This window comes from Anarhichas minor, unplaced genomic scaffold, assembly GCF_050575085.1.
Source record: "Anarhichas minor isolate MPS153535 unplaced genomic scaffold, ASM5057508v1 ptg000017l, whole genome shotgun sequence".
NCBI lineage: Eukaryota > Metazoa > Chordata > Actinopteri > Perciformes > Anarhichadidae > Anarhichas > Anarhichas minor.
Window position 1 is genome coordinate 18309437 of NW_027466463.1, and position 13131 is coordinate 18322567.

At 43.1% G+C, this 13131-nt stretch overlaps 1 protein-coding gene across 1 annotated transcript in view; it reads right to left on the bottom strand.

Moving 5' to 3' along the window:
• The window catches only part of tanc2b (tetratricopeptide repeat, ankyrin repeat and coiled-coil containing 2b), a 92295-nt gene that overhangs the window by 54624 nt on the left and 24540 nt on the right, over positions 1 to 13131 (bottom strand). The window contains exons 2-3 of the mRNA XM_076094063.1: positions 11929 to 12000; positions 8110 to 8289 (exon numbers count right to left, since the gene is read on the bottom strand). Coding sequence (XP_075950178.1) covers positions 8110 to 8289; positions 11929 to 12000 — 252 coding nt within the window. The remainder of the gene's footprint in view (positions 1 to 8109; positions 8290 to 11928; positions 12001 to 13131) is intronic.

The following is a 13131-nucleotide window of genomic DNA, read 5'->3' on the forward strand; positions in this document are numbered from 1 at the left end:
TGCAGTCGCAGTAAATGATACAGAGCCGGGCGAGATGTGGCAGTGACGGGAGGAGCGAGAGGAGGAGCAGGAGAGAGGAAGGGGAGGGAGGAAAAGGGAAGGAGGAAGGAAGAAAACGCAGCAGTCACTGTGTCACCGGGGGACACAGAGGTGACACCTTTTATGATGGAAGTAGTACCGAGAAGCTGACAGGTGACCAGAACCTTTCGCCGCGACAAAAGAAATTTAAAAAAAAGAAGAAAATTCACAATAACAAAAACAGCATAGGGAGCTTTCCCCCCCGCGCGCGAGGAGCCCGCATTAGCGCTTAGCGTGTTATGTATAGACGTGAGAGGAGCTCACTATAGGAACAGGAGCTCAGGTCTCCAACAGATGAATGGTGCAGTGCTGCTGTTGTCAAGGCAACCGCAGAGCAAAAAAAAGGAGGGGGAGGAGAAGGGTGGGTATAGAGGGAGGCAAGGAAATGGGATAAAAAAAACAAAAAAGGATGGAGGGAGGGTGCTATTAAAGGGACAGTTTTCGCCGTGCGTGGACGCAGCTTTGGGGACACAAAAGAGGAGCGGTACTATTTGAGAGGAACACGGGTTTCAATTCTCCGTCTTCCTCTTGGGCTCATCCCTGCGTGTCCTTGTTTTACCCTTCAGACTGTATTTGTACAGCTGCGGCCATGTTTTACGGCGATTTGAAAAGGAGGTTCAAACCCCCACAAGGGCCGAGAGTTTATTGTGTACCGGCTTTGCTTTTGTTAAGGGGTTCATATCCGTCAGGCTGTAAGCCCGCTGTTATTAATCTCCTCCAGTCACACTTATTTCCCCCGGGGTGACACGTCCAACCAGCGTTTGCAGCACGTTACCTAAAAAAGCCTTACAGACGGGCTACAGTAACAGGTCATCCTCTGGATGATTGTTTATTTTAAAAAATGACTTACAAGCGATGTCTATTGTAGGCTGGTCGCATATTGTCAACAAGATGCAACATATTCCAGTGAGATGTGACAAGTGGGGGTGGTTGATCACATGCCAGGCTTCAACTGACGAAAGACACTATTATGATTAAAATGAGCACGAGGAGGTTGCATAAGTGTGTGTGAGAAACAGCAGCATCAGGACACATTTAGACTTTGTTGCCAACTATACTAAACCAAAACCCACCTCACCTCTGGATCTCACTATTACCCACGTTACAGTATATCTTGTGTGTTTAATCTGCACATCTATACTTTAATCATAGCTTTAGAGGCTGATTTTATTTTTTGGCATTGGACAAAGCCAGGCTAGCTACTTCCTCTCATTTCCAGTCTTGATGCTAAGCTAAGCTAACTGGCTACAATTCGTCGATTCATATTTACTGTACAGACACAAGAGCTGGACAATATATCAATATAATATCGATGTAGTGATATGAGACTAGATGTTGTCTTAGCTTTTGGATATGGTAATATGGCATAAGTGACTTCTTTTCTGGTTATAAAGGAAACATTACAGTAAAGTAAGTACTTAATCATTATATCCACATTACTGATCATTAATCGAGGTAGTTGGTTCAAAATATTGCGATATTTGACTTTCTCCATATCAGATATAAAAAGAGCGGAATAAACCATCTCATATTAACCCTCTTTTAGAAAATCCTGCAACATGTACCATCATGTAACAGCTCTTTGTTTTCCCACTCTGCACCAGCCTTTAACAATCACTTCAGCAGAGCTTAATAAACGGAAAACAAGTGACAAAAACAGATATGAATTAATTCCCTCAAGTACCTTTACAGTGACACATTACGGTAAAAGAACTGATGTTTGCACTTAATGAAGAAAAGGTAGATATGCTACGATATGACCGGCTGACGACAGAACGACAAGAACTTCTGTCACAGCACTTAATCCAGCTGGTTCTTTAGTGCGGCTCCTGCGGGCATCACACTGCCATTTCAATTACTCCTTTCTTCACTTAACCGTCCACTCTTTATTTTTCACCTGTGACTGTGGAGCCGAAAATGTCACATTTCCTTTCAGCGGAACAAATTATTTGGAGGGTCCGTGGTGGCCGGGACGGTCGAGGCAAGAAATAATGACAATAATTGAAGAACGAGGCGGAGGCGTGGAGATTGAGAGGCCCCAAATGTCGGTGTTCATTTCAGAAATTCTCAGAGGATACCAGGCGCCGTATCAAAACGCCGGGCTGGCTAAAGGAGGCGGGGACAGAGGGAGATTGAGACGTCCCAAATGTCAGCCCTCTGAAAAATACACAGAGAGGACGAGATATCATGAGCTGCTCAAGGCACGGCTGCAGGTTTGTGATGGAGTCCAGATTTCACATTAAGGTGCTCAGAAACCAGGAAATCCACTCGTACAGATGTTCTTATGAAACATACAGATGCATGTCTTTGTTTACATGTAGAGACTATTGTGTGTTTGTGTGTTGTGTTTAATCCTACAAGCTGGTTTTTAAAGATTTTACAAATGAATCAAGCATTGTTATGAATTAAAATGAGCTGCAACATTAAAATGCTGCTAATTTGATGCATCAAAAATAAAATTCCAGTAATAGATATAATAATAATATAAGCACTTAAATGGGTGATTCTTTATCATGAATGCTTCTACTTTTGATATATTTTGCTGACAATAAATCTTTACTTGGTCAAATTTGAATACAAGACTTTTATTTGCAACAGAGTACTTTTTACACTGTAGTATTAATACTACTTCTGCAGTACTCCTACCTCTACTGAGATAAATCTTTACAGTGTTCAGTAAAAATAGACAAAATCTCCAATTCCATGACAACTGGGGAAACTCCATCTCCTCATGAGGACGACGTGATGAGTTTAACATCACACAACACCAAATAAAGAAGCAAATCTTCACACTTCTCCCACATATTCAGAGGCTGAAACTAGTGAATGATTTTGTGTTGGAATAATAAAAGAAACTAGAATTACCGCGTTTTATGCCTCCGTCAACCATTAAAGTTGCAGTTTACATCCATGTCATCACCTCATCATGTTATCCTATTAGACATCATTAACACCAACAACCATTAAGATGAACTGGGAAAAACATGTTGCCTCATCCACTACTTCTTCTAATGATATCCTACATTTCCCAGATCCCTCCTTTGATCCCAAATTAATTTGCCTGAATACGTGTTTCAGCTGTGGAATAGAAATCTTATTATAGTCCATTGTATCTGTGCAGAAACACATGCCAACAAGTGATCCTGTCATCTCTACTTGGACACGTAATACCACCAAACAATGACACAGGCCCAGAAAAGGCAGCATTCATCACGAGTCACTGTGTAAAACGTGGATCCTTTAAGAGCTCCCACACAATGAGCTTTAAACCTGACTCAGCAGTCCTGCACTCTGTGTGCCTTGTTAATCCTGACCATCCACACCGCCGCCGAGCATTGTTATGCACGCATCACACGACCGTTTAGAAGCTAGCTCGCTGGAGTGCAGTGCCACTTATTCACATACCGCTCTACCACTGTAAGCACCACAGACACAATAGATTTCAGATATACCCATGTTACTTACCGTGATAAGTGCAGCAAGAGTGGGAGAACTTAAAAATAGCTGGAGTAATTAAATCAAGCATCTCAGGTTTTAAGGCCAAATGCAATTGTCCACCTTCATGTGGCAATCCATGGGGATTGAGTAATTGTATTGATTGCTGCCATTAATTAGGGGAAAGCAGTGTAATCTGGGGAAAGATGTTGAAATAATACCCTTTAAATGTTTCGGAGTGGAGCGAGTCCAATCAATCAGCTGGGCCGAGGTCTCTGCTGAGCCTGACACTTGAGTGAGGTGTTTATTAAGGAACAAATGAGCAATCAGTGATTACAACTCATAACAATCAGCCGCGGAGATATCACCGTGAGAACGAGCACTCACCGCCGCTCGTAGTCTTAGATAACGGCGGACTGAAAATAGACAACGTAAACACGGCGGCGGGGGTCTGTGAAGAATGCATGACGATGGAGGAATGTTGCATATCTGAAACATACTCTGCTGGTGACAACATATGTTTTCATGAGCGCACAGCAGGCGACAGTCATAATATCAGGGATCGGAAAAATGTAACATTTCCACTGACAAATTGTAATTGTGTAAAATCCCAATATTTAAAAGGCAGGAATTGTTCGTTACAGTTTGTAAACACAACAGAAGTGTCTTAAAGCTGCATTCTCTCTACTGACCATCAGGGGGCGACTCCTCTGATTGTATAGAAGTCTATGAGAAAATGACTCTACTTCTCTCTTGATTTATTACCTCAGTAAACATTGTAAACATGAGTTTATGGTCTCAATCTCTAGTTTCAAGTCTTCTTTAATACAGCATGATGTTCATTTCGTACATTATGGTCCATTTAGAGTAAATGGATCATATTTTATAATCTAATCACATGATTTGTTTAAAAAAATCTTAATTTAGGAAACTATAACTCTCAGATGTAGAGAGGTAGAAGTAGAAAGTACCATACAATTGAAATACTCAGGTAAAGTACCTCAAAGTTTCACAGTATTTGAGTAAAAGTTTCTGGTTAAAGTGAACTTTAAACAGAGAAACTCTGGCTGACCTTCTGACCTCTCTGGAAGGCAGGGGGATTAAAAGGCTCTTTCCCCGGGAGGTTTAATAAAGTACATAAATATTATTGTTAGTTCAGTTGCATTAAACGTGACTTCAGTTTTCACGAATGAAGCTTTTGCTCAGAATTAAAGTCTGAGCAATGCATCAGCAGGAGATAACGGATACTGAGATGTTTTATTGAAGTAAAAGTAGCAATAAAACACCATAAATACACTGCTAATAAGTCTTTACCTAAAGAATCTATACTCAAGGTCCACTCACAACCTTTTTCTGGAGCTTTAAACCACTTCTTAAGGTCTTCCTCAGAGGAAGAAGTTGTCATTAAATCTAATACTTTGGTTACATGATAATAAGTGGACATAAATCGGGCGTTAAAAGCTTTCCCCCAAGAATGTTCGCTATGACTGAAAGCTCCAGGAAGAGCGAGTCAGTGAACCTTTAGTTCATATTTTCTGTCAAACTATTGTTGCCAAAGTCAAGAATGAACCTTCAAGAGCAAAACTATATTCAATTTGGCAAACACAATCTCACCACAGTGTTGAACTGAGAATAATTCAGGTCAAATATACGTGACTATCATACGTAGCTTTGATTTTAAAACAATTTGAATTTTACATTTGTTGTTAATAATTGAGTGTCATCTATTATCTACTGTCTTCTTTGATAGTAAAGTTGATCTTTTTAACTGTATAGTATCTTTGCTCTGACATATCGTGTGAAGTGTTAGCTCATGTTAATGCATTTATGTGAAAAGAATCTCAGACAGTATATTATTATGCAAGCATCAATATTGTATCAGCCAGCATCCCTTGTGTTTTACTACAGTCTTCTTACTTTTTGAATTTACTAAACTGAATTTCCCCCAGAGGGATTAATAAAGCATGCCTTCGTCTTCTAACGTTTTCGATAAACAGTAAAACTGTGTAACTGGTTTTTACAGTCGGTGGCGATCCCACGACAAATAAACCCAAAATGAGTCCACTGCGATGACACGGTACAGTATGGCTCCTGCCTTACTCACCAGTCTGTTTCACAAGTTGACCCCTCGAGCATCCGACGGCCCCCTTGAGAGTCTTCATGCAGGCGGAGGAGATTAAATCAGAAACTCAATGACTCTGTAAAAAGGTCAGAGCTTTCATAGCGTTTTCATTCTATCAGAGCCTTGAGGTTGAATAACTGAAGTCCTCACCAACACCACCACTCTGCCACAGGAGGGCCAAGAGGGACTGCGGTTGGTGGAGGCCCCCTAGGGGGGGGTGAAGAGGGTGAGGGGGAAGAGGATCGAAAGTGCTGCAGCCTTTAGACCTGCTGCTGGTTGCTCTGTGTTGCGCTCATCTATCTGCCACCTCTCTTTCTCCCACCTCTTCCATCTCTGGCATGGGAGAGGTTCTGCCCTATGACGACAGCTCACACGCACAAGCTTGGTACTGTCAAGCTGTGCAGGAAGTGGCGCCGAGTTGAATTAATTAAAGGGTGAGAAAGCCGGCGTGGTTGAGACCCGGTACGATCGGGCTCTCGAATGCCACTTGAGAGAAGACACAGGTCTTTGAGGACTGAAAAGGACCTCTGGGTGCTCGAGGAATTGTGTGCATGTTGTTGTTAAGAGTCAAACCCGTTCATGCAAATTGTGAAAAGACGGACCGACATGTGATCTGAAGAAGAACACAGTACGTAAGAGGGCCAATCACTTTTTATGATAGACAGTTTTCAGCCCTGTGAGGCCACACTCATAGAAATCAGGGTGGGTTCTTGTTAGCACCCTTAGAAGGTGGAAATGTTCTAGATAGAGGGGTTCTCTGTAGAACCTCTCATAGGGGGTTCTGGGTGGAGCCTTTCACAGATGGTTCTGGGTATAAGCCTCTGTGTTGGTTTCTAGGTAGAGCCCTCTGAAAGGGTTCCAGGTGGAACCTTTATAAAAGGTTCTAAAAGGAAAGCCAAAGAACCCTTTACGGTTATCGTTAGCACCGTTATTTCTAAGAGCGGAGCTGTACAAAATCACACACTTTCATCTCGAGACTTAATGATTCCTACAGACTACAATGTATCACACAACGGGAGGCGTGAGAGAGACATAAATCTGGAAGCATCAACGCAGTGACGAGCTAATCAAAAATCATATCTCTCACTGTGATGCATGCAAACATGAACCCTGAAGGTGACAAGTGTAAGAGGACAAATTATGCAGAGGCAAAAGAAATCAAGCTCAAATGCAGCAAATAATCAGCTGAGACAGACAGGATATTAAAAAAGAGAGGATTTCTAATTTCCTAAGTTACAATCTAAAAATAGAAAAGCACCCTTCACAACCTGCAGCTCCTGACCGGCACAATAAAACAAGCCAAGTGACGACGTGTGTGACAATGCTGCAGGCAGACCTCTCCCTACCTTAAGTAAGAATAGTACAAATGAGACAGCACTGCTGTCACTAATCAAGCTACTCATGGCTACTCATCATCTAAAAAATTCACACAGATGAAAGTGTAGACATCAAATTAGGCTTCCGGGGAAACACAAACGGAGCAAAGGTGGCTCCTCAATGAGCAGAGAGAAAAACAATCAGATTGGCTTGATCTGAAATCTTCCAAACAGCCACTGCCGAGTCCTGTCACCCACACAGAGCATCCTCTACATATTACCCAGGTCAAAATAAAAGAAAATCAGTCTGTGTTCGTGTTTCCTCTTTAAAAACCAACTCTTTAGATGACCTGGCAGAGAGCATAAATCATTCTGTGTGATGTAAAAGAATAAAAAGCCACGGTGCCTCCCTGCATGTCAGAAACGGTTAATGATCTAAAGTAGCTGAGAGGCTGGTGCGCCCTAGTGGTGACTGCTGAAATCAAGTCCTTCACACCCACTCTCCCTCTATGTGGGGGCTGCACTGATATTGGGTTGAAGCTGCAAAGCCAATATTTCATTTTCTCATTTTGAAAAAAACCAGCGCAGCAGTGAACCTCGGATGTCCACGCTGGCCTGAACCACAAACCCCCTTATTCCCCTTTTATAATAAAAGCAGAGGGAACATGACACAGACTCATAACCCAGTTAACGGGGGGAGACAGAGGGGGAGGAGGGGAGTCCCCCCTACATTCTCTGAATGTCAGGGATGAGTGTGGAGGGGAAACGATCAATGGTGGGACATGAAGAGGCGACCGCAGCCTCACAGCCCGTCAGGACTTTGGTCATTACAAGAACTGGAAATTGCAGTGTTTGCCGCGGGCCAGAGGGCGAGTAATACGGTAAGTGATCACTGATTATCGGCAACCATCAGAGTCAGAGGACAATCCACTCCTCTTCACTTTGTCTCATGAAGTCTGTTTGTATTCCCTGCGTGTGGTTCTCTGCCTACAGTGGCACAGTGAAGGGTTAAGGCTGAATTAGCACAATGAGTCTCTGGGGGAGGACAGCTACAGGAAAGGATGTGAGTACAAGACAATCCGTGTCAGCTGTGGGTTTTCTTCCCCTGCACTCAACGCCCTCTAACGACTTCCAACTTCAACTGCCGGTGTCGTTTACCTGTGAGCTTCTTCACGGGCTGTAGCCGGACACTGATGGTCTGGTGGGTGAGCAGCGGGGAGGAGGGCAGCGAGCGCGACACGCCCTCCATGATGCGAATGTGCTGCATGCCCTCGGTCATGGAGAGCGGGGGCACGGCGTAGTCTCCTTCAAAGGCACAGTCGCTGTCTATGCTGCCACCTGCAGGATGGGAGGGGAAAGAACAACACAGGATGAGACGCTTTTCTCTGCTTTTAATTCAATCTGATAAACTGCTAACAATGTTTGGAGCCAGTTTCTGCAAAGAATGCAAGGAGATAGCATATTACAACACTTTAATAAATGATTAAAAACAATGAACATTAAGCTCTCAGACTGAAAGGTCCTCTCTGACGCAGTCTTGACAACATATTTTCCACTAAGATTCTCCTCAGCTGTGTTTTGGGCTTCAACTAGCAATTCTTTACATTATCAATTGCCTTGCTGAGTACATTTGCTCAATTAATTGTTCGGTTATTTGTCAATAAGATATCACAAAACAGATATGAGGAATGCCAAGGCTGTGTTTATCTTTCTATTTTTACAGTTAGACAGTTAAAGGGAGACTAAAGGGAACAGGGTAAATATTTTAACTTGTAGATATCACCAAGAAACTTTCAGTAAAACAACAAACAATTATTATTATTATTTTAAGTTTCCTGAATATGCATGATTAAATATGCAAATGAGCCACTCTCTTGTTAAATATGTGCTTATTTCATTTTGTTGGTGTATTAAGAGTCAAAGGTCTTTGTAACACACCATTGAACAGATAATACTGTCAACAGCCATAATAAAATAATAAAATAATCTTCTAATTTCGTCATGTTTTTAGGACTAAAATCTTGTATAAATCAGGCTATGAATAATATATTAACAAACCCCTCAGTAAACACCTTCAGAATATAGAGAGGAATGAACCTGGTGTATGTAAGAGAGGCATTATTATTTAGTGAAGAGAAATCTACAGACGCAAATACACAAAGTAGTAAAATAAAGAACAAATTGTGTATTTTAGATGTATTTTACGATACTTATAGAAGCAAAATAGCTCAAACTCCCAAAACAGACCAGTGCATGTAAAAACTGCTTTTGCCTGTAGTGTCTCGCCTTTAACTTACAATAATATGAAATGGCAGCACATTTTTAATTGACAACAAGCTGCAAGCAGCAAATGACAAACGACGTATTGATCATCAAAAGTAATACAATTTTCTATCCGTCAACCAATCGTTTTAGCACTAGTAGTGTTCACTGCGCGGCATCGCATTGGATTCTACTGGTGTTTCTATTGGTCCACCCCTGTAGAAAGCACATGACCGACACGTGTGAGCACTCTGTCAGTACCTCAGCGTGGTCCCCGGATCGCAGCACCAGTATTGAGTGAAACAAGATTGGCGTGACCCAGAAGAGAGAACAGCCCTGAAGGCAACACGTGCTGTTTACACTGACTGTAATAAACTACGGCCCGCCTGACCTCTGTTCGCCCCAAAGTAACACAATATCCCGCAGTTTTAATATAATCTAACCTTACTGTATGTGTGTAGACCCAGCAAAAAAAAAAGAGCACAGTCATGATGTGCACGGCAGAGCATTTTACTTACAAAAAAAAAGCTTTCACAATGAGCAGTAATTACAGACGGAGCCCAAACCACCACTTTCCATCACTCACCCACCTCGTTTTCCTCTCTTGCTCCAAAAACCACAAATTATGAGAACGTTTGGGGTTTTTTCTTTTCTATTTTTTTTAAAACTTCACACACACACACACACACACACACACACACACACTCCCCAGTGCACAAAACCCAGCCAGCTGTCTGTAAACACAACATCCATTTTGTGAATCAGCTCTGGCTCACGTCCCTGCAGACAGAGCTGCAAAAACCAACTGGTCAAGCAACAGTCTCGCGTCAGACAGCAGCCGCCTCAGTGAGACATGAAGCCATTATCAGTCACTAAGCCGTGACAAGTTCCCAGAGGAAGCCCGTGTGACGGTTAGGATGGGGGTCACATCGGTTGTTGTGATGCAGATATAGCATAGAAATAACAAACACACACACGCCTCTCTGCAGCTCCAGAAGTGCTGGAGTCAGTCCACCCATTCACTGGGGAATGTCACTGCAAAAGCAAAAACAACCTCCAGAGCAGCGGTTACATCCCCAAGCATGGAAATCCTCCTCATGTATGCAGAGCCTGGGGTGAATACCAACGGGGGGACTTGGTATTCTGGCAGCGATTATCGCTTAATTTGAATGCATTCCAATATTGAATGGAAACACACAATTATACTAGAATAAATGAATTATTCCCCATGAAGCTAAAGAAATTGGTCACATATTAGGGAAAAAAGAATCATCTTAAAGTCACCATTAAATGGCAAAATCAAGCACTTTTTGGTGCACAATCCTTCCGCCTCAAGTAAACTAGGATGAGTATAAATCAAAAAAGTTCTGGAGCGATTCCTCGAGAAACTCCAGTATCTCAATCTCCAAAAATCATGCTTCATTTACCCGCTCGTCGGTATTGAAATCAGCAAGAGGAGCGCTAGGTAACGTTAGCTCCTAGCTGAGTCCTGCTCGGCTAAATAACGGAGCTAACAGCTAACGTTACTGGAGGTTTCATTGAGTTACATTATAATGCGTTCAAGCTCTATTCAGTAAAAATATTGAGTTAAGGAAATTATAACGTTATTATGATGTGTTCATATGTAATCTAGAAAAATGTAGTTTTGCGAGACACTTGAATAAGTACAGCTGTTTGAATGTTTGAATGTTTCACAGCAATATAAAATAGATATTAGAGAGGGAATTATGACCAGTTTAACACTTTAATGCACATTGGTTTAGTTTTGACAGATAATATGATTGTATGTAATTTGAGCAATACAACATTTTGACTTTTTCTAAACAGGAAATCAATTAGTGGTTGTCTTGTTTTCTTTTCTGTATATTTACTTTTGCTAATTAAAAAAGCTAAATAATTTTTTTACCTGATTTCTTGATTACTTAACGAAATCATGCTCTCAGCACTAAATCAAAAGGTGTGATTTTAGGGGAAAGATGGAGGGCGGAGAGGAAGGAAAAGCCGCACTCCAGTGCTGAAATCCAGAGAACAAAAGCGTTGAGAGGGAAATGATGGTGTTTAATTTTAGACTGTGAGGGAAGACATGTTTAAGGGCCACTCCATGCCTCTAAATAAACACAAATACCTACTCGTCGAGGTGTTCGGCTCAAAACATTCAGGAAAGGGAAGGAAAAGAAACATGGAATTATAATTGCCCTAAACATTTCCCGACATTCCCCTTGTTGATAAACATCTACCGCTGTGCACAGCCTCTTTCCCCTCGAAGCGACTCAGATTTATAGGATGAATTAAATATCATTCATACAGTTCTCCCCTGTACATTTTTCCAGCAGTCGTAAAGTTTTCAGCTATGAAAATAAATAAAATACAACTTGGCGAACAAGGCCTCTGCGGGTTTCTGCCGTGGAAACATTAAGGGAGAAGAAATGGAGTCTGTAAAGAGGCCGCCAAGAGAGAAGTGTTACAGGAAATGAGAAGGTAAAGGTGGGAAAAAGCTTCCCAGCAACTCGGCTTCTCATTCACTCACATAACAGTAGGCTACACATCCACGCCTGGGAGCAGCTCAGCTCCATCATACAGGCAGCAGAAGAGAGGACAATGGAGTGCTCGGATGCCTTTTAAAGGATAAACTATGGTTCATGAATCTCTGAGGGCGAGGCTCCGGCTCACTACCTGTAACTTTTCTCCCTTTTAACGTGTAATGTGTTTGCTTACCTTGGCCGACGTGGCTCAGGTGAGGGTCTAGACTGGGCGAGCGGGGGTCTGCGTAGTCCTCGTTCCCGCCATCTGCAGAGGAGGAGCAGAAAGAGAAAGACAAGGAGTAAGCTCGGTGGTAGCGCGGCGAGGAGGCCAGCAGCAGGGCCACCTCCTCGTCTCCAATCAGCCAGGTGTGAGACCGCAGGACCCCCAGCAAGCTGCTCATGCAGAGGCCCTCCACACCCTTCCTCCTGGGGCCCAAGCGGCCCCATATGGTGGCGAAGGGGGACTGCGCCGCCAAGCTCCACGTCCTCCGCCTCCCCATGGTTAGACTAAACAGCCTCTATCTGGAGGGCCTGCCCATGCAGATAACAAAAATAGTTTACGTTACAGCCACTGTTGCGTGCAGAGAGTCCTGTGTGTTTGAGCCACGATCACAGACCTCACTGGGCTCGATGGTTCAATGAGCGGGGACTAGCTGTGAACCAGTGGGCGTTTCCCCGGATAGATCCGCATACGGTTAATGATATGAGGATCAATTACGCCCAAGGGAGCAGGCAGGCAGAAGCGGAGCTGAGACGAGGTGGGTGGGTGGGGGGCGGGCGCCATCACTGGGCAGTGTCACCGGGGGGATCGTTTCATAATCCTGTTCAAGTGTGGATGGATCTACTGTAAAGCACGACAGGCCAGCGGAGGAGGAAACAAATGATTTATGCTCAGAATAAATACGTCCCACTGGATTTAAGTGAGCTATTAATAACATCTGAACTGCGATGAGGTATGAAAACTAGTCTAAGCCGGTGGATTTTCTGTGTGAGGAATGATCAAAGATTGTTGCATTAAGTGGAAAAGCACGCAGGCGTTTTATCCCATTGTGTTCCAATGACGGAGCTCACCATCAGCCCAGAAAACCCAAACAAATACTCAAGTTTTATCTCTCCCATCGCAGATTCACACACTCTGTGCCGGTAGCCAAGCAGCGGGCCGGATAGACCCGCTGGTGGACGGATCGAGCTCGTCGATGGCCGGATAGAATGAGCTGTGGGGCATGATTGTGTGAGAACTGGGCCAGCCTGAGATTGACTCTGATTGAAGGAAAGGAGTCCTCTGCAAGAGGATTTACAGTGTTCACACAGGAAGGTGTCAACACAGATGTGGGATGTTATGCAATCAAAACGTTTAATTTGGGAGTGATTTTGAGGAGCAATGCAACCTTTTACA